At 41.2% G+C, this 22,169-nt stretch overlaps 2 protein-coding genes across 4 annotated transcripts in view; one reads left to right on the forward strand and one right to left on the reverse strand.

Annotated features, from left to right (window-relative positions):
* Positions 1-2,168, forward strand: part of SMAP1 (small ArfGAP 1) — a 184,665-nt gene extending 182,497 nt beyond the window's left edge. For all 3 annotated transcript variants that reach the window (XM_055433520.2, XM_088840493.1, XM_055433521.2), the window contains one exon: positions 1,237-2,168. In XM_055433520.2, the coding sequence (XP_055289495.1) occupies positions 1,237-1,380 (144 nt within the window). In that variant the 3' untranslated portion in view covers positions 1,381-2,168. The remainder of the gene's footprint in view (positions 1-1,236) is intronic.
* A 312-nt stretch (positions 2,169-2,480) lies between these two features.
* The window catches only part of B3GAT2 (beta-1,3-glucuronyltransferase 2), a 98,375-nt gene continuing 78,686 nt past the window's right edge, over positions 2,481-22,169 (reverse strand). Inside the window, exons 3-4 of the mRNA XM_055433522.2 lie at positions 2,706-2,854; positions 2,481-2,616 (exon numbers count right to left, since the gene is read on the reverse strand). Of these exons, the coding sequence (XP_055289497.1) occupies positions 2,530-2,616; positions 2,706-2,854 (236 nt within the window). The 3' untranslated portion in view covers positions 2,481-2,529. The remainder of the gene's footprint in view (positions 2,617-2,705; positions 2,855-22,169) is intronic.

Raw genomic sequence — 22,169 nt, forward strand, 5'->3', positions numbered from 1 at the left:
GTGGCCAGAATGCTGGCGCAGACCCTGCTCAGGTTAGGGTGGCCACTGAACCCGGGAGGGCTCACCTGCCTTATTTCCGGGTGTGCCGAAGGGAACACTCTGCTCCAGCGCTCCCTGGTGGGCTCTGCGGGCCATGGCAGGGGCATTGAAACATCGTTCAGCCCTGGGAAGAAGTGACTTGCCCCTCCACAGTGCCTCATCGGTGACGTGGTTAATATTACTGTCTTTGAGAAACCGCAGACAAATGAACTTTATTTATTAATACAGCTCAACCCTGAGCACAGCTTTTGAATCCACTGAACTCTGTGGTAAATCTCCTTACCTTTCCTTCTCTCTGCATTAGTCTCAGAAGAGAGAAGTCAGGAGGCTTGAGCTGCGCTGGTGGTCCTAGTGGTAAAGAACCCACCTGCCAGTGCAGGAGACAGAGGTTCAGTTCCTGGGTTGAAAAGATCCCAAGGAGGAGGGCATGGCAACCCACTCCAGTATTCCTGCTTGGAGAAGTCCATGGAGAGAAGAGTCTGGTGGGCTACTCTACATGGGGCTGCAAAGAGTCAGACATGACTGAGCGCAGGAGGCTTATTGTTTACACTCACGACTCCAGTCCGAAAGAAAAGTACATGTGATCCTACATCTTTTGTCATATAATGAAAATTAATTTTAGATATTTATGTAGTTGGCTAAGCAAAAGAAAAATATGTTTTATGATTTTTTAATATTTAGAAAGTATATAGAGGTATTTAAGACTTGAGTAACAGGAGAACAGTTGCCATCATATACAGGTCATAATTTTGGAGTATTTTACTGTCAAACATTCCCTTAGTCTTCAGTAGTTAAAGTACTCTAGTGTAGTTGAAAGTTGGATTGGTATATCCAGATACGAATTCAAAGGTTGCCTTGGTACTTTTTTCACTTGTGGTTCATCTTTGGGGGACAAGAAATTGAGGCCAGAAAGTGAATAAACATAAACTGATTTGAGATCACTTGATGGGCAGGGCTCACACATGGAAGGAAAAGGAGACCAAGAGAAAGCATTGTGTGGTTGACTGCTTTTACCCCAGGGCTCGGATTGCTTTTCACATGGATGAAAAGTACTTAGAACAGTTATTATACTTCCGAGTCTGACTGTGTCAGCTTCAGGTAAAGGCTGCCTCTGTAAAACAGGCTGGCCGTGAGCAGCGTGTAGCGACGGCTGAAGAAACAAGGACTGGCAGTGAAGGCGCTTTTCTGTGTTCGCAGGTGAACCAGCAGATGGCTGGCCTGAGCCTGGGCGGCGCGGCCTCGGCGGCGGGCTTCGGGCAGCCGCCCAGCACCTCGGCGGGGGCCGCAGGGTGGTCCGGGGGCTCGTCAGGGCAGACGCTCAGCACGCAGCTGTGGAAGTGAGCCCCCGCCGGCATTCCTGCTCAGACACACCTGCTTCCCCTGTCCGTTCATGTACATACATGTTTTTTTCTTTTCCCCCATTTGTTCATATTAAGAGTTACCTGATTGACCGTGTTGGTCTGTACTGATTGCATTTGCTGTGTTGAAAAGCAGGTTGGGAAGCCGTTCCATGTCGAGGGCAGCTTTGCTCACAATTCCCAGGGTTTCGCAGACACAGTCTCTGGGAAGCTGCTCAGTCAACATGCATAATCAGTTTCCCTCTCGATGAAATTATAGCTCTCATGTTTGCATATAAGGGAAGTAGTTATCATGTTAGTAATACCTCTAACAGTATGAGCCCCACCCCCAGATTAGCCAGTAATTCTGTAGGAAGGTACCGTATGATCAAATGTTTAATCATATAAATAGAATGTCAGTGTATCACCGAGCACTGTTTTCTAGTGTATCCAGACTCTTTTATGTTGCATTCACCTCACTGTGCTGTTGTTATGATGTGCTTAACAGGGAACGTGGTTAGTGAAACGAAGATAAACCTGGATGTTATGACACAGTTTAACACATGTTTGAAGAAGTCAGATTTTACCTGCCTTCCTTGGAATTGGGATCTTTCCCTATGTATACATAGTGCTAGCAAGAGACCTTCTCCGCACTAGACGCAAACAGGGTAACTAAACAAGCCACTCAGTCCTTGAAAGTGTACCCAGGTTTATGACAGTGATCGTGTTTACATTTTATGGTGCCTAGTACTGACAAGTGTCATATCCCTGTATTAAACAGATGAATCCATAGACCTTTTTTTGTGGGTTTTATTTCCTGTGACGTATACTGCTACCAACCTGACAAAAATCACTTCACGTTGCAAAGTCACGAATTGGGGACATATTGTTGACAAAATACTTGTCATCTGTTTCAAAAACCTGTTCAGTTCTAACCAATTATAAGGCCAAACAGGGGGAATAAAAGTAAGATTCTCAGAGTGGTACCCTGCGTGCCCTCAGCTGTACCGTACAGAGACTGTCCAGGTCATAGGGGAACATGCAGAACAAATGGAGACAGGAGCTGAGTCTGCACCTGCCGCAAGCGTCCGTGACTGAGCACCCGCAGGCCGGCGCCCGCCGCACCCCACACCCAAGGCGTAGGGCAGCCCCGTCACACCTCAATCGTCACAGTGTCCAGGTGGTACTTGGGCTCGTTGGCGAGGTTCACCTTCTCTGTCCGAGTGTGCCACACGAGGACCTGGGGAGGAGACCTGGTGGGTAGGCATGCTCGGGCGGGCACACAGCAAGGGCTAGGACGGGGGAAGGTGGCACAAGTGAAGGGAGTACCTTGGTGCAGTTACTTGCTTTTGGTTCCAGTTCTTCAACGGTCGTGATCTGCCTCAGGAAGTCAGATTCCTGCATCCCGGGCTGGGACCCACGGCGCTTGAAAACAGCTTTGGGGTTGGACAAGATGACCTGAAGGCTTACAGCAAATCCTTTGTAAGAAAAGTTAAAAAAAAGTCTAAGATATTGGTGTACTTAAAAAATATATATGTATATTATATCTATATATATAAAATTTTGGTCACATCAGAACTTGCTTTTTCAGTACCTATTTTGAGCCAAGTCTTGGTTCCCAGAGATGAACCGGAGCATTACCTGCGTGACAGTCTCAGAAGGACAATCTGCCTTTACATCAGAGTCTGCTGCCCCGATCAGGGTCTGTGCCCAGGGCTGGGGAGGGCCAACTGTAAAGTATAAAGTCTTGTCTGTTGATAGGATAGAGGGTGCAATTCACAGAGGTCGTCGTACCTCCACTTTCACCCTCTGGGAATGACTGAGGCCTGAACTCAGCTGAAAACCACACAGACTGCCTGTCCCTAGGGGAGTCCCTACCCTGCGTGACCTCTGATACCTCCCTGTGTCCCTACCAAAGCCAGCACTGCTCTGATGGCCCTTGCGGTCAGAAGACTGAGCAATACAATCAAGTCAGTTAGCTGGGAAATGAAGACTCTATAATAGTCATTTGCTGTAAGTTTTCAGTTTGATTCCATCTGAAGAGGGGTCGGGGCTGTAAGTCAGTTCAGGAGATATCAGGCCATTTGATAAATTTCATTTCTGTATTTCATTTTTCAGGGAAACAAATTAGTGTCAATTTCCTTAAATGGTTTGGCCTTAATAAAAAGTCATTACTATCTAATATGTAGTTTAACAAACTCAGTGTTAAAGGCTCAGCCGTTAAGTGTGCCACAAGGCATGTCTGCAAGCAGCTGTCACAGACACCGTGATTGTTAGATGTCTGACGCCCGACCTCTGCTCCTCAAGCCTAGTTCAGTTCAGTTCAGTCGTTCAGTCATGTCCGACTCTCCGCAACCCCATGAATCACAGCACACCAGGCCTCCCTGTCCATCACCAACTCGCGGAGTTCACTCAAACTCATGTCCACAGAGTCGGTGATGCCATCCAGCCATCTCATTCTCAGTCATCCCCTTCTCCTCCCGCCCCCAACCTTTCCCAGCATCAGAGTCTTTTCCAGTGAGTCAACTCGTCGCATGAGGTGGCCAAAGTATTGCAGTTTCAGCTTCAGCATCAGTCCTTCCAATGAACACCCAGGATCGATCTCCCTTAGAATGGACTGGTTGGATCTCCTTGCAGTCCAAGGGACTCTGAAGAGTCTGTCTTCTCCAACACCACAGTTCAAAAGCATCAATTCTCCGGCAATCAGCTTTCTTCACAGTCCAACTCTCACATCCATACATGACCACGGGAAAAACCATAGCCTTGACTAGAGGGACCTTTGTTGGCAAAGTAATATCTCTGCTTTTTAATATATTATCAAGGTTGGTCATAACTTTCCTTCCAAGGAGTAAGTGTCTTTTAATTTCATGGCTGCAATCAGCATCTGCAGTGATTTTGGAGCCCCAAAAAATAAAGTCTGACACTGTTTCCACAGTTTTTCCATCTATTTCCCATGAAGTGATGGGACCAGATGCCATGATCTTTGTTTTCTGAATGTTGAGCTTCAAGCCAACCTTTTCACTCTCCTCTTTCACTTTCATCAAGAGGCTTTTGAGTTCCTCTTCACTTTCTGCCATAAGGGTAGTGTCATCTGCATATCTGAGGTTATTGATATTTCTCCCAGCAATCTTGATTCCAGCTTGTGCTTCTTCCAGCCCAGCGTTCCTCATGATGTACTCTGCATAGTAGTTAAATAAGCAAGGTGACAATATACAGCCTTGACGCACCCCTTTTTCTATTTGGAACCAGTCTGTTGTTCCATGTACAGTTCTGACTGTTGCTTCCTGACCTGCATACAGGTTTCTCAAGAGGCAGGTCAGGTGGTCTGGTATTCCCATCTCTTTCAGAATGTTCCACAGTTTATTGTGATCCACACAGTCAAAGGCTTTGGCATAGTCAATGAAACAGAAATAGATGTTTTTCTGGAACTCTCTTGCTTTCTCCATGATCCAGCGGATGTTGGCAATTTGATCTCTGGTGCCTCTGCCTTTTCTAAAGCCTGCTTGAACATCTGGGAGTTCACGGTTCACATATTGCTGAAGCCTGGCTTGGAGAATTTTGAGCAGGCCTAAGCTGACTGTAAAGCCAGGCACCTTCTACAGTTTGGAGGACCAGTCTCCTGGAACATTTTCTTAGCACGTTTTTACTCTTCCTTACACTAACTGAATTGATTTATGCTGCCTTTTGCAAAAGGATAGTTAGCCAAGTATGGCATGACTGCAGTCAGCTGTGGCGGAATTGTGTGAACGCCCATCAGCATCCTCTCAACCTCTGCAGGTGCTGGCCTGGCCCGACCCGTGCTCCCAGCCCTGCTGCCTTTTGGGGAGGTACCACTGTGCCACCTACAGACTGAGGTGGGTACAGAGGGCCTGAGTGGGGCAGAACAAGGAGATGGTTGCAAATTAGTCATCCCAGGACCAGTCCGGTATGTCCACCAGTCCCGCAGGGCCAGTGTGTCCTGGCAGAATGTGGAGTCAGCAGCCTCTATTTCCTGTGGGTCCTTGTGGCTGAGAACTGGCCCAGCCACTCAGCCTTTCTTGATTCTGAAACTTGCCCATTTCCTCATCCACGAGAGGCATGACACCCTCTCCCCTCATGTCTGATGTGCAATTAGGGAACAGAAAGACCCCACTAACTGCACAGCTCTGTTCAAAGGACCCTAAAACACGTAAATATAAATTCCATCATAAATATTATTAATATCATGAGAGGAGGTGGCATAGGCCACCTGCATTTCACCCCACTTTACTAACAAGTCTGAAGCCTTCCTCAGATGTAGCTCCAACAGCCATGGGTCCCCCAAAAGCCAAAAGTTCAAATTAACACAATAGAGTGATTTCTTCTCAGTCAACTCAAGGGTAAGAGTTAAAAGGTTTCTGGTTTTCTAAATGTGTTTTCGATAAGCTTCATCCTCTTTTCCTAATTCAACATCTGCCCTTCTCAAACAGATAAGCTCCTGGTGTATTTCTCACATGGCTTCAATGTACTGATTTTATTTCCTCATTCTTATTTTAAAAAAACCCAACAAAACAGGATCCCAATTGTACTGAAGTCACTGTGAAAATTAAATGACGCCACTTTGATCTGTTCCTCTTCATTTTCCCTTACTAACATATTCATCATCGTGACCACTGGAGGATTCAGTGTTTTTTCTATTTCTTTAGCTTGGAAATATCCTGCTGGCTCTTAACAGCAGTTATGAGGCAGAGTCCACTGCTCAGGCAGAGGTGAGGGCCAGCAGGAAGCTACATGCTGCTTTGCTGCAAGGCCCTATCCTGGCGCCACTGGAGTGTGGGGTGTGGGTTGGGGGGCAGTTCAGACCCCTCCCCCCTTTGCCAGGCCTTGCTCAGTGAGGTCTCCAAAGGAAGCGGTCACAGCAGCACCAGAAACCACTCGGTGATCAGGCCAAGCCCTGGGCATCGTCTCAACCTGCTGTGAACCTTGGAGTGAGGACCCACCCTGTGAAAGTTGAGCAAGCATCCTAAACCATTGCTTCCAGCAGTTTTTTTCATTTCCAAGTATTTATGCTTCGTTTTTGTCAGTGAAATTGGGTCAGATTCATGTCAATGTATGGCAAAACCAATACAATAATGTAAAGTAAATTAGCCTCCAATTAAATTAAAAGTTTTTCAGAAGATTTTGAGAATCTAGGGGCCTTATAAAAATGATGGGAGTAGGACTCTATTCTGGTCATTTGGGTAAAAAGTAAAGTGCAAATGAACGCTGGTTATTCCCTTTCACAGAGCAGGATCTCCTGGCTTCCACAGATGGAATAGGGCACGGGGGTCTAGTCCCTCCCAGTCAGAAGCACGGGCTGGCCCAGCGTGTGTTCACCACCTAAGGACATACGGCCAAAGCTGCAAGGGCTGGCTTTTCTCTGTTGCTATAAAAGCCAGACGAAACATTTGAAAAAGTAGTTTCCAGACATTGGGAAAGAGGTGCACAGGACAGATATCCAAGAGGAGAGACAGATAGGAGCCCCAGATTCCTGCCTGAAGTGTGTTTCAAGGCTACACCCTGGGGAGGGGAACGCACACAGCTCTGCTGTGTGTTCCTCTCTGAGCAGAGGAACAGAGCTGAAAACTCGGGGAGGACAAGACACCTGGAAGTCATGGGGCATCACGCTGAGGAGCGGTAGCGTGGCTGTCTGCAGAGCGCTCACCCCCAGTCCCACTGGGTCTGCTCAGCAGATGCTGCTGAGACTCCCCGAGGCCAGGCCAGGAACCACTGAAAAGAGGCAGGTGGGTCAGTCCCTGGAGGCCTCTCGGGGCTGGACTGGCCACATGCCCCACAGCCAGGGTGCAGCAGGCAACAGCAGGGCACCCGGCAGAGTGCTCACACGGCCACTGCTCCACCGTGAGGCCAGACGAGTGCTGAAAGGAAGTCTGGGCTGATTTTGCCTACATACCTCACAGTAAGCCTGGAAAAGATGAGAAAGTTTCTAAGTAACTTAATTGTATCCCAGAAAAAAAGCTAATAGTAAATTACTTATATAACCTACAAACATATAATGCATGTATAGTTATATATGGGTGTGTATTTTTTGTTTTTGTTTTTGCGAAGTTGCTCGGTCGTGTCCGACTCTTTGTGATCACATGGACTGTAGCCCACCAGGCTCCTCCGTCCATGGAATTTTCCAGGCAAGAATACTGGAGTGAGGTGTCATTTCCTGACCCAGGGATTGGACCCAGGTCTCTGGCACTGCAGGCAGATACTTTACTGCCTGAGCCACCAGGGGAGCCCATGTGTGTGTATATAGTATGTAAAATAATTATATATACATTTATTTTACATACACACACATGTATTTTACGTACATACATAATACAATCTATTATAAATAACTAAACACTTATTTTTTTCTAGTACCTAGCAACAAACTTTTAAATGCCTCAGATACAAAAATGACCAGATGAGCAAAGAAACAGGAAATTATAACCCCGTACTCAGTCAACAGAAATGACACAGATGATAGAAGTATAGAACAAGATACTAAATCATTACAAAAACAGTTAAGATGTTCAAAAAGGTAGGGGAAAGGTTAAACATGCTAAATAGAACAAAGTGAGCTCACTCTGATGAAATACAATGTCTGAGATGAAAAATACACTAGGTGGGACGCTCTGGAGTTTTGTTTTTAGGGAGGTTTTCTTGACTACTGGCTCGATATCCTTTCCAGTGATTGGCCTATTCATAGTCTGTTTCTTCATGATTCAGTCTGGGAAGGTTATATGATTCCAAGAATTCACCCATTTCTTCTAGGTTATCCAGTGTGTTGACATACAGGTATTCACAGTATTCCCTTATAATACTTTTTATTTCTGTTGTGTTCTTTGCAATTTCTTCTCTTTCAGTCCTCATTTTATTTGTCTGAGCCTTTTCTCTGTTTTCATAGTGAGTCTAGCTAAAGATTTGCTTTTTTTTTTATTTAACATTTTCAGAGAATCAGCTCTCAGTTTCCTCATCTCGTCTATTGTCTTTAAAGTCTGTATTTCATTGATTTCCACTATGATCTTCACTGTCTCCTTATTTCTGCTCACTCTGGGCTTTACTTGTTCTTTTTCTCGTTCACGTAGGTATAAGGTTAAATTGTTTGAATTTTTCTTGTTTCTTGAGACAGGTTTATATTGCTATAAAATTCCGTCCTAGTACTATTTTACTGCATCCCATAGATTTTGGTACTTTCAACTTCATTTGTCTTCAGGTATTTTTTAATTTCTCCCTTGCTTTCCTCATTGAGCCAAGAGTTATTCAGTAGCATGTTCTGAAATCTCTGCATATTTGTCATTTTTCCAGCTTTCTGCTTATAGTTGACTTCGAGTTTCATACCATTCCGATCAGAAAAGATGCTTGCTATGATTTCAGTATTCTTAATTGAGACTTGTTTTGTGTCCCAACATATGATCTTACTTTGAGAATGTTCCATGTGCACTCGAGAAGAGTGTGCATTCTGCCACACTTTGATGGAATAGTGCGTTTAAGTTTATAAAGTTCGTCTGGTCCAATATTTCACTTAAGGCTGCTGTTTCCTTGTTGATTTTTTGTCTGGATGATCTACCCACTGATGTAAGTGGAGTGTTAAAGCCTCCTACTATTATTGTGTTGCTGTCAGAACACAATAATTTTTAGGTTTGTTAATAATTATTTTAGGATGATTATGTTAGGACACACACACACACCCATTACGTTTTCTTTTGTTTCTTTTATCATTATATACTGTCCGTCTTTGTCTCTTCTTGCCACTGGTGGCTTGAAGACTAGTTTAGCTGATGGGAGTATGGCTACACCTGGTTTCTTTAGACTGATTTTGCTTTGAGTATCATCTTTCATTCCTTCACTTTGAGCCTGCGTTTGTCTTTAGAGCTGAGGTGACTCTCTTGGAGGCAGTATACACTTGGGTCTTATTTTTAATCCATCCAGCCACTCTGTGTCTTTTGACTGGTGAACTCACTTCATTTCCATATAGGATAATTAATAAGTGAGGACTTAGTACTGCCATTTTAATCTTTTGTTTCTCATTGCTCTATATCTCCATGTTGCTTTCTCATTATATTTGTCTGCCATTTTAGTCTGGTGGTTGTCTAAGATGTTTTTCTCAGTTCCTCCTTTTTTATGTTTGTGTTTCTGCTGTATATTTATGTTTTGTGGTTCCAATGAAAATTGTATGAAATGTCTCAGGTAAAGTAATCCATTTTCTTTTTTAGCGTCTCATCTTCATTTGCCTATACCATTCCATTCTTTTTCTCTTCCTCTTTCATGTTTTTGTTGTCTTAAACTGTGTGTGTGTTCAGTCGTTAAGTCATGTCCGACTCTTTGCAACCCCATGGACTGCAGCATACCAGACTTCCCTGTCCTTCACTGTCTCCTGGAGTTTGCTCAAATTCATGTCCATTGAATCGGTGATGTTATTTAACTATCTCATCTTCTGCTGTCCCCTTCTTTGGCCTTCAATTTCATGCAAAATGAGTACAATTGTATGGTAGTTTGTACATTCTTTGGCACTGCCCTTCTTTGGAATCAGGATGAAAACTAACCTTTTCCAGTCCTGTGGCCACTGCTGAGTTTTCCAAATTTGCTGGCATATTGAGTCCAACACTTTAAAAGCATCATCTTTTAGGGGGGCTCCAAAATCACTTTTAGGATTTGAAATACCTCTGCTGGAATTCCATCACCTCCACTAGCTTTACTGCTAGTAATGCTTCTTAAGGCCCACTTGACTTCACACTCTAGGATGTCTGGCTCTAGGTGAGTGACCACACCATTGTCATTATCTGGGTCATTAAGACTTTTTTGTACAGTTCTTCTGTGTTTTCTTGCTACCTCTTCTTAATATCATCTGCCTCTGTTAGGTCCATACCATTTCTGTCCTTTATTGCACCCATCTTTGCATGAAATGTTCCCTTGGTATCTCCAATTTTCTTAAAGAGATCTCTAGTCTTTTCCATTCTATTGTTTTCCTCTGGTTCTTTGCATCATTCATGGAAGAAGGTCTTCTTCTTCTCCTTGCTATTCTCTGGAACTTTGCATTCACTTAGGTATATCTTTCCCTTTCTCCCTTGCTTTTTGCTTCTCTTCTTTCCTTAGCTATTTTTAAAGGCTCTTCATAAAACCACTTTGCCTTCTTGCATTTCTGTTTCTTTGGAATGGTTTTAGTCGCTGTCTCCTGTACGGTGTTATGAACCTCTCTCCATAGTTCTTCAGGCAGTCTGTCTATCAAATTAATCCCTTGAATCTGTTTCTCACTTCCACTGTATAATAATAAGGGATTTGATCTAGGCCATACCTGAATGGTCTAGTGGTTTTTCCTACTCTCTTCAATTTAAGTCTGAATTTTGCAATAAGGAACTTAAGCTCTGAGCCACAGTCAGTTTTAGGTCTTGTTTTTGCTTACTGTATAGAGCTGCTCCGTTTTCAGCTGCAAAGAATATAATCAATCTGAGTTCAGTATTGACCATTTGGTGATATGCATGTATAGAGTCGTCTCTTGTGTTGTTGGAAGAGGGTGTTTGCTATGACCAGTGTGTTCTCTTGGCAAAACTTTTGTTAGCCTTTGCCCTGCTTCATTTTGTACTCCAAGGCCAAACTTGCCTGTTATTCCAGGTATCTCTTGACTTCCTACTTTTGCACCCCAACCCTCTATGATGAAAAGGACATCTTTTTTTGGTGTTAGTTCTGGAAGGTCTTGTATGTCTTCATAGAACCATTCAACTTCAGATTCTTTGGCATCAGTGTTTGGGGCACAGACTTGTATTACTGTGTTGCTAAATGGTTTGCCTTGGAAATGAACTGAGATCATTCTCTCGTTTTGAGACAGCACCCAAGTACTGCATTTCAAACTCCTGTTGACTATATGGGCTACTCCATTTCTTTAAAGGGATTCTTGCCCACAGTAGTATATATAGCAGTTATCTGAATTTAATTCACCCATTCTCTTCCATTTTAGTTCACTGATTCCTAAGATGTTGATGTTCACTCTTGCCATCTCCTGCTTGACCATGTCCAATTTATCTTGATTCATGGACCTAGCATTCCAGGTTTTTATGCAATATTGTTCTTTACAGCATCAGACTTCACTTTCACCACCAGACATATCCACAGCTGAGTGTCATTTCTGCTTTGGTCCAGCAGCTTCATTCTTTCTGGGGCTTTTAGTAATTACCCTCCACTCTTCCCCAGTAGCATACTGTACCTGTCAACCTGGACACATCTTCCAGTGTCATATCTTTTTACCTTTTCATACTGTTTATGGGGTTCTCCTGGCAAGAATACTGGAATGATTTGCCATTCCCTTCTCCAGTGGACCACGTTTTTCCAGAACTCTCTGCTATGACCTGTCCATCTTGGGTGGCCCTCCATGGCATGGCTCATGGCTTCATTGAGTTATGCAAGCCCCTTTGCCAGGACAAGGCTGTGATCCATGAAGGGGTGTCCCAAATTATCCCTCTTAATATTGTGAGTTCCTTTCCACTGAGATAGTTACAGTTATTTTACAGTTTCTCCTCTTTAATCTTTATGCTATGTTTGTTTAACAACCTATCCTGATACAGAATTTGCAATTTTCTGATTCTATTTATTGCCATTGTCGAAAAGCTCCTTTCAGCATTTCTTATAAGGCATATCTAGTTAGCATGAAGCCTCTCAGCTTTTTGTTTCTCTGGGAATGTCTTTACTTCTTCTTTGCTGGCTAGAACTGGTTGCCAGTTTTACTATCTTTCAATATTTTGAGTGGGCTTCAGAGGTTAAAGCGTCTGCCTCCAGTGCAGGAGACCTGGGTTCGATCCCTGGGTCGGGAAGATCCCCTGGAGAAGGAAATGGTAACCCACTCCAGTATTCTTGCCTGGAGAATCCCATGGACGGAGAAGCCTGGTAGGCTACAGTCCACGGGGTCGCAAAGAGTCGGACATGACTGAGCGACTGAACGGAATGGAATATTTTTAGTATGCCATTCCATTCTGTCCTGCCTTGTGGGTTCTCCTGAGAAATCTGCTGGTAGCCTAAAGAGGGTTCCTTTGTAGGTGACCATCCTTTTTCCCCTGGCTGCCTTTAAAATTTCTTTTTGTCACTGACTTTGCACAGTTTTAATATAATGTGTCTTGGAGACAGTCTTTTGCATTGAGGTAACTAAGTGTTCTCTTAGCTTTATAGACTTGTATACCCCACTCCTTCTGAGGTTTGGGACATTCTCAGCTATTAACACCTTAAAAATACTCCCTGCTCCCTTCTTCCTCTGGGATACCCGGCACCATAACATTGCCCTTCCTAAAAGTGTAGGACAGTTCTCACAGAGTTTCTTCATTTTTTTCTTTTTAGATCTTATTTCTCTTTCCTCTTCTCTTGTGTCATTTCTGCTTTCATGTCTCCAGGCTCACTAATTCTCTCTTCCATGCAGTCTGCTGTATTTCCAGTTCCTTCTAATGTGTTCTTCATCTCCTTTATTGAGTTCTTCAACTCCAGAATTTTCATTTAGTTCTTTTTTTAGAGTTTCAATCTCTCTGGTGAAGTGTTCTATGTGTTAACTTTATTCCTTAGCTCAGTAAACTGCCTTTCTGAGTTTTTCTGGCAGCTCGCTGAATCTCTTCATGAAAACTATTTTGAATTCTCAATCCATTAGACTGCAATATTTCATTATTTTAATTTTGGTTTCTGGAGATCTGTTGTTTTCTTTTTGTGAGGTTGTTACCATGATTCTTAATGGTACTTGATAAGTTGTTTGTTTGTTGGTACATTTAAACTAGTGAACACCTTTCTTATTTAGGTAAAGCTTTTCAAAACTTGATTCCAACAATTTGACGGGTTGGAAATGAGAGGCCTTTCTTTGGTTTTTAGCAGGTGGAACTGTAGCACAAGTTTCTGGCCTCTCTCACCTTGGATTCCTCTGTATTTGAGAGTCAGCACTTCCCACCCCCGTTGCCTCTGCCAGAGCTGTCCCCTGACCCTTGTTGCTTCTGTGTCTCTGGGGTTGCTGGTTTCCACCTGCATCTCTGCTGTCCCTTGCATCACAACTTGGAACACTGACAACCTAACAACTTGATGCTACAGATACTACAAGTTTTTTTTTTTTTTTTTCTTGAACAGTTGCTATGGTCAGTTGTCCTAGAACACTTCTGCTGTTGCCAGTAGGTATCAGGTACTTTCAAAAGTCTCCCTCTCCCCGCTTTAAACAATAATAAGAAGAAAAGATTCTAAGTTCTCACTTAAACTGAACACACACAAGAGTCTCTGAAAAATTGCCCGAGAAAGGCAGATAACGTTTGACAGCTCTTCTATCTGAGCTATCTGAGCTAGGTGAGCTAGGTGAGCTCACCTATCTGAGGTGGCTCACTCTTATCATAGCTCTTCCCAGCAAATCTCACACTGCCTTCTGCAGTGGTGTGTGTGTGTGTGTGAGAGAAAGAGAGAGAGAGAGAGAATCTTCCCTACTCCCCCTTTATTGAGATACAATTCATATATAGAAAATGACCTTTTTAAAGGATACAAATTCAGTGGCTTTGGTATATTTATAACTCGGCACTTTTTTTTTTTTTGGTAAAGACTTTACATAGTAAGTTTTTAAATCAGGAAGTGTAAATCTTCCAGCTTTGTTCTTTTTCAAGATTGCTTTGGTTCTTGAGTCCCTTGGTTTCCCATATGAATTTTAAGATCACCATGTAAGTTTCTGCAAAAAAATGGCAGCCAGAATTTTGAGAAGAACTACATTGACTGTATGAACTTTGGGAATAATGCCATTTTGGTAATATTAATAAATCTTCCCCAAACATTAAGTCTTCTAAATCCATGAACATAACATGTCTCTCCATTTAGTTTTTCATTAATTTCTCTCTGTGATGTTTTACAGTTTCCAATATACAAATCTAATACTTCATTTGTTAAATCTGTTACTAAGTATTTTATTACTTCTGACACTTCTGCGAATAAAGTTGTTTTTTGATTGCATTTTCAGATTGTACAGTTGTACCGAAATACAACTGATACACATATATTGATCTTACATCCTGCAAACTTGATCAATTCATTTTAGACTATTGGTTGTATGTGTGTGTATGTGTGTATGCATGCACATGTGTGTATTTCTGAGGATTTACTGTGTAAGAAATTGTTTAATTATGTAAAAGATCTTCCTTTTTAACTTGGATGCCTTTTATTAATTTCTCTCACCTTTTTCCTGTAATTTATAGTTCAGCAGTGTCAAGAGGGGTCATCCTTGTCCTGTTCTTGAACTGAGATGAAAAACTTTCATTTTTCAACTCTTGAGTTGAATTTTTTTTTATAAACACTATCAAGTTGAGAAAGTTCCTTTCCATTCTTCAGTTATTGACCTTCTTCCAGTGTTTTGATAATAAGAAAATGTTGAACTTTGTCAGATGATTTTCCTGCATTTATTGATTTATGTGGCTTTTGTGCCTTATTCTATTGACATAGTATAGTACATTTATTGACTTTTGCACATGAATTAATCTTATACTCCAAGGATAAATTCCACCTGGTCATGGTATACAATTCTTTTTATATGTTGCTGGGTTAACTCTTCTAGTACGTTGTTTAGGAATATTGCATCCATATTCATAAAGGATATTAGTCTACAAGTTTTTTCCTTTATGCTGCCTGGTTTTTGAATCAGGGTAACACTGGCCTGATAGAATGACTTCAAATGTGTTCCTGCGTTGTTTGTGAAGGGGTTTTCTTAACTATTCTTTAAATGTTTGGTAGAATTTACCAGTGAAACTATCTAGAACTGAGGTTTTTTTTTTCTATGAGAAGTTCTTATTGCTAATTTGATATATGTCTTACAGGTTTATTCAGATTTTCTATTTCGAGTCAGATTTAATGGTCTTTGGGTGAATTTGTCCATGTCATTGAGGTTATCTAATTTGTTGACATACAACTTCTCCTAGTTTTCTCTTATAATAAAAATAAAATCTTAAGGTTGGTAGTCATGTCCCTGTTTTCATCCCTGATTCTTGTAATACAACATTTCTCTTCTATTTCCTGGGGCAGTCTAACTAAAGATTTGTCAATTCTGTTGATACTTTTAAAGAACAAACTTTTGATTTTGTTGATATGCTCAATTGCTTTTCTATTCTCTATGTTATTTTTTTCTCTAATTCTGTTTCCTTCCTGTTGCTTATTTGGGTTTTTCTTTGCACTTCTGTTTATAATTTCTTATGGTAAATGATTAAGCAATTGATTTGAGATCTTCTTTTTAATAGAGGCATTTGCATCTATAAGTTTCTTCTAAGCACTGTTTGAGCTGTACTCCATAGATTTCAGTATGTTTTCATTTTCATTCATCTCACAGTGCTTTCCAAATTCCCTTGTGATTTCTTGGTTATTTATGAGTGTGCTGTTTGATTTCTACATACTTGTGAATTCCATAGACTCCTTCCTAGTATCAGTTTCTAATTTCATTCCACTGTGGCCCAAGAAAATACTTTGTATACTTTCAATTATTTTAAATTTATTAAGGCTTATTTTATGGCCGAAACTAACACTTATTTTATGGTCTGTCCTAGAGAACGTCCAGTTGCACATTTGAGAAGAATGCTGCCGTTGGGTGAAGTGTTCTCTAGATGTCGTAGATCTCACTGGATTATTGTGCTTGTCAAGCGTTCTATCCCAGTTGACCTTCTTCCTAGCAGTTTCATTACTGAAAGTGGGATATTGATGTTCACAACTATTACCTTTAAGTCTATTTCTCCCTTCATTTCTGATTTTGTAGCTTTATGTATTTTGGATCTCCATTTTAAGTAAATGTGTACACATTTATAAGTGCTTTATCTTCTTGATAGATTGACACTTTTATCATTATAAAACGACCTTTTTGTGTCTGGTAGCAACTTCTTTCTTAAGGTCTGTCTTGTCTGGAGGCCACTCCAGCTCGCTCTGTCTGTCCTTTGGTTCCTCAGTTCAGTTCAGTGCAGTCGCTCAGTCATGTCTGACTCTTTGAGACCCCATGAATCACAGCACGCCAGGCCTCCCTGTCCATCACCAACTCCTGGAGTTCACTCAAACTCATGTCCATCGAGTCAGTGATGCCATCCAGCCATCTCATTCTCTGTCCTCCCCGTCTCCTCCCGCCCCCAAACCCTCCCAGCATCAGAGTCTTTTCCAGTGAGTCAACTCATCACATGAGGTGGCTGAAGTATTGGAGTTTCAGCTTTAGCATCAGTCCTTCCAGTGAACATCCAGGATTGATCTCCTTTAGAATGGACTGGTTGGATCTCCTTGCAGTCCAAGGGACTCTCAAGAGTCTTCTCCAACACCACAGTTCAAAAGCATCAATTCTCCAGCGATCAGCTTTCTTCACAGTCCAACTCTCACATCCATACATGACCACTGGAAAAACCATAGCCTTGACTAGACGGACCTTTGTTGGCAAAGTAACGTCTCGGCTTTTTATTATACTATCTAGGTTGGTCATAACTTTCCTTACAAGGAGTAAGCGTCATTTAATTTCATGGCTGCAATCACCATCTGCAGTGATTTTGGAGCCCCCAAAAATAAAGCCTGACACTGTTTCCACTGTTTTTCCATCTATTTCCCATGAAGTGATGGGACCAGATGCCATGATCTTTGTTTTCTGAATGTTGAGCTTCAAGACAACCTTTCCACTCTTCTCTTTCACTTTCATCAAGAGGTTTTTGAGTTCCTCTTCACTTTTTGCCATAAGGGTGGTGTTATCTGCATATCTGAGGTTATTGATATTTCTCCCGGCAATCTTGATTCCAGCTTGTGCTTCTTCCAGCCCAGCGTTCCTCATGATGTACTCTGCACAGAAGTTAAATAAGCAGGGTGACAATATACAACCTTGATGTACTCCTTTTCCTATTTGGGACCAGTCTGTTGTTCCATGGCCAGTTCTAACTATTGCTTCCTGACCTGCATACAGGTTTCTCAAGAGGCAGGTCAGGTGGTCTGGTATTCCCATCTATTTAGATATATCTTTGCTTTCAAGCTATTTGTATCTTTGAATCTAGAATGTTTGCCTTGTATATAGCATTTAGTTATCATATTTTTAGATATCAAATATATATTTTCCTATTTATTCTGCCTACCTGTTTTTTATTAGATTGTTTAATCCATTCACATGTTTATCAGTCATATTATGATTTACATCTTCAAGTCTGAAGTTTGTCTTCTGTATGTCTAATGTATTTTTATTCCTCGATTTTTCCATTACTATCTTCTTTTGCATTAAACTGGTACTTCCCAGTGTATTATTTTGCTGTCCTTCTTTTACAATAGTTTTTGGAGATATTTACTTAGGAATTGGCCTGGGGATTGCAGTTAGCATCTTAACCTCTAACAATTTAGCTCAGATTAATACAAACTTAATTTCATTAGTATACAAAAATTTTGCTCCTTCATATTTCCATTCTTTTTCCTCCTCCAACTGCATTCTTTCCCCTCCTCCTTTGTACTGTTATTGTCACACAAATTACATCCATGAACATTGTGTGCCTCTCAAGTCAGATTTCTAATTATCATTTTATTCAGTATTCTTTTAAGTCAGAGAAGGAAAAGAAGAGTTACAGTTAAAAGTTAGAGTAACTTATACTGGTGCTTTTACTTGTTCACATGGATTAGAATTATAGCCGAGTGTCCTTTCATTTTGGCCTAAAGACTTCTTTTAGTATTGCTTGTAGTATTTTTTCTCTTTTTTGTTATTTGTATGTTGGGAATATCTTAATTTCTTTCATTTTTGAGGGGTAATTTTGGCAGGTATAGATTTCTTGTTTAACTGTTTTTTCCACCGATATTTTGAATATGTCAAACTACTGCCTTTCAGCTTCCATGGTTCCTGTGAGAAAACAGCTGTTAATCCTACTGAAGATCGCTAACATGTGATAGGTCACTTCTGTTTTGTTGCTCTCAAGATTCTCTTCAGCACTGTCTTTCAGTAGTTTGATTATTGTGTCTAGGTGTGGATCTCTTTGAGTTTGTCCTACTAGGACTCCATTAAGGCTTCTTGGATATGTAGATTAATACTTTTCATACAAATCTGGGGAGACCATTTTTCTTCAGATGTTCCATGTAGTCCTTCTCTTTTTCTGGGACTCACAGTATGTGTACAGTTGTACTTTTGATCCGTAAGTCTCCTCGGTGCTGTGTTCATTTGTGTTCATCTTTTCTGTTACTCAGTCATCTCAATTGACATATCTTTAGAGTACACTGATTCTTTGGTCTGTTCAAATCTTCTTTGACCTTCCTAAGGAATTTTTCATTTCTGTTTTTGAACTTTTCAACTTAGCATTTCTACTTGGTTCCTTTCCATTTTTAATTTAATTAATTTTATTTTTACCTCTTTCTATTCCATATTTGATGAGACAGCATTTTCATATTTTCCTTTAGTTATTCAGACATGGTTTCCCTTGGTTGATTGGATATATTTAACAGCTGTGAGAAACTCCCTGTCTAGTAAGTTCAGTGTCTGGACTTTCTCAAGGACAGTTTTTGTTTTTTTTTACTTGCATATTGGCTATGCGTCTTTCTTTGCATGTCTTGTAATTGCTAGTTGAAAATTGAACATCTTAAACAATAGAACATGACAAATCTGGACATCAGATATCCTCATCTCTCTAAAATACACTGTTGTTACTCTTTGTTGATATTACTGTTTGTGACTTTCTTGAACTAACTCTATAAAGTTTGTGTTCAGTGTGGCCACTGAAATCTCTGCTCAATCAACTTAGAGGCCAGTTAAATATTGGACATATGTATCCTTAAGTTACTGGAACCAAAGAGGCTCTTAGCCTGCCAAGGGGCTCTGTGTGCAGATTGGGCCTGTGTTCAACACTTAGCCAAGCAGTTTACAACTCTGCCTTACCCTTCACCACTTCCTGCTTGCTTAGAGGTCTGATCAGCTGGAGAGTTGAACTCAAGACCTTGAAATGTTTTTCTTAAGCAGATGCACAGCTCTGGAAATGCATACAGATCTATGCATACACATGGCCTTCTAGAATTCCAGTACTATGGGAGAGATTTTTAAAGCCTCTTATGGAATAAAATATTTCTCTAACATTTTATTTTAAATGTTTTGCTTAGGTTAGTGCTTGCCCCAGGGAACTGTGATAGTTAACAATCAATATTTTTATTTCTGTTTTAGTTTATTTTGATTTGGTTTTGGGTTTGTTATTGGGAATTTTTGCATTTGCTTTTTGAATTTGAAAAAAATGCCCCTGAGGAAAAGGCCATTTGCCCTGAGTGAGCTCTGAGTGAGGTCAGAGGAAGACAAATTTTATGAATGGAATGTTCTAGAGAACTATTATGTCAAATGATGGCAATTCTCTTAGAGCAGAGCTTTGAATGAGTTCTTGTTTGTTCCTCCTAGAGAGTGCTGGGGTCAGTAGCTATTGATTTTTGCCTTTACTGTGGATCTCTTGACTTTTCAAGGCTATCATGGCACTGGGGAGAATGGGTAGGAACAGGGAAAATTGAAACAATGCAATACTCAGTGTTCTTAAAAAGATAGTAGCCATTTTTCTTGAATAAACACTCTCCAGATCAAGGCACACCTTCGATTAATTTCCAATTTACTAAAAAAGTTGATTATGACAATTGTTGCTGTATTCTCATTGCTTCTATATAGGACAGGCTATTTAAAGATCTTTACCAATAACAAATATGTCACTGCCTTTCTTTTTTCAAACCCCGAGTCCCATTATAATCCTTTGATGTGAATAAGCATGGAAGAAGATACAGTAATGTGGAACATGAAGGCCAAAAATGAACAACTGCTGAGGAATAAAAAAATACCTTAGACAAATGAAAATACAATATACCAAAACTTATGAGATGCAGCAAAAGAAGTTCTAAGAAGAAAGTTCACAGATATAAATGCCTACCTCAAAAAATAAAAAGATCTCAATCTAACTTTATACCTCAAGAGAATTAAAAAAGAACATATAAAGCCAAAAGTTAGTAGATGAATGGAAATAACGAAGATCAAAGCAAAATCAATGAAATAGAGACTTTAAAGAAACCCCAGAAGAGACAAATTAAGATCTGGTTTTTTGAGAAGATAAAAAATTGACAAACCTTTACAGTTAGACTCATCAAGGGGAAAAAAAGAGGACTCAATAGATAAAATCAGAAATGAAAGAGGAGATACTGTAAGTGATACCGCAGATACACAAAGGATCATAAGAGACTACCACAAATAAATATACACCAACTAATTGGACAGCCTAGAAGAAACGGGTAAATCCCTAAAAACATACAATCTACTACAACTGAATTCTGAAGAAATAGAAAACCTGAACAGGCCAGTTGCTAGTAGAAGATTGAATAGTAAACAAACCTCTCAACAAACAAAATTCCAGGACCAGACCGTTTCACTGGTGACTTCGAGCAAACATCTTCGAGGATTAATACCAATCCATCTCAAACTCTTTCAAAAAATAGAAGCGGGACCACTTCCAAACTTATTTTATGAGGGTTATGAGGCCAGGAGTACTCTTATGGGCTTCCCAGGTGGCACAGTGGTAAAGAATCTGCCTGCCAATGCAGGAGACACAAGGGATTCAGGTTCAGTCCCTGGGTTGGGAAGATCCCTGGAGTAAGATATGGCAACCTGCTCCAGTATTCTGGAAAATTCCATGGACAGAGGAGCCTGGTGGGCTACAGTCCATAGGTTCACAGAGAGACATGACTGAGTATACACACACACACACACACATTACCCTGATACTATAACCACACAAGGATACCACAAGGCAAGAAAATTATATGTAAATATTTCTGATGAATGTAGATGCAAAAATCCTCAACAAAATATTAGCAAGTTGAATTCAACAATACATTAAAAAGTTTATACATCATAATCAAGTGGGATTTATTCCAAGGATGCAAGGATGTTTGAACATCTGAAAATCAACTAGATTAATTGATAAACAACACATTAATAAAATGAAAGATAGAGGGGAGGTCCCAAAATCATGGAGGAATAGGACTGGGAGACCACTTTCTCCCCTACAAATTCATCAAAAGATCATTTGAATGCTGAGAAACTTCTACAAAACAACTTCTGAACTCTGGCGGAGGACACCAGGTACCCAGAAGGGCAGCCCATTCTCTTCAAAATGAGGTAGGACAAAATATAAAAGACAAAAAGAGAGACAAAAGAGTTAGGGATGGAGACCCATCCTCGGGAGGGAGTTGTGAACAAGGAGAAGTTTCCAGACAGCAGGAAACCTTCCCACCAGCGGGTCTATGGGGAGTTTTAGAGTCTCAGAGGGCAACATAACTGGGAGGAAAAAGGAAAAAAAAAAACAAAACCTCATAGAAGACACGCCTAACCGCAATTCCCAGCAGATAAGTAGCCCAGACACTCATCCACCACCAGCGAGCGAGGGCTGGACAGGGAGGCGTGGGCTGCATCGTTGGTCCTTAGGATAAGAAGGTACCAAGTATTCAGGTACCAGGCCTGAATGCCCTGAGGGAAATCAGAGGGAGCTAACATAAGATAGCAACCTAAACTGTGGGATAGCCAGAGATAGAGAAAAAAAGAGCACTTTCCCAGGAAAGGCTCTAACGTGCAGCCTGGCCTGCTCACAGAACAAAGGACTAAGCGAATACCAAAGGAGAGCTAGCTGGCTGTGGACCAGCCCATCCCCCAACCAGAGGCAGGGAGGCAGGCGGGCAACAGCCAGAGCCAGAAGGCAAGGGGCACTCTCGGCCCCAGAGACAGCATCCTCCACCAAACTGTGAGCAGGCTCCCAGTTGGTAACCATGTCTCCCTGGCATCCTGGTTGGTTGACATCTGCGAGGAGTGTCAGGCTGAGATCAGCTCCCCAG

This window comes from Moschus berezovskii, chromosome 10, assembly GCF_049115385.1.
Source record: "Moschus berezovskii isolate FMDL1 chromosome 10, NW_MosBer_1.0, whole genome shotgun sequence".
Classification (NCBI taxonomy): Eukaryota; Metazoa; Chordata; class Mammalia; order Artiodactyla; family Moschidae; genus Moschus; species Moschus berezovskii.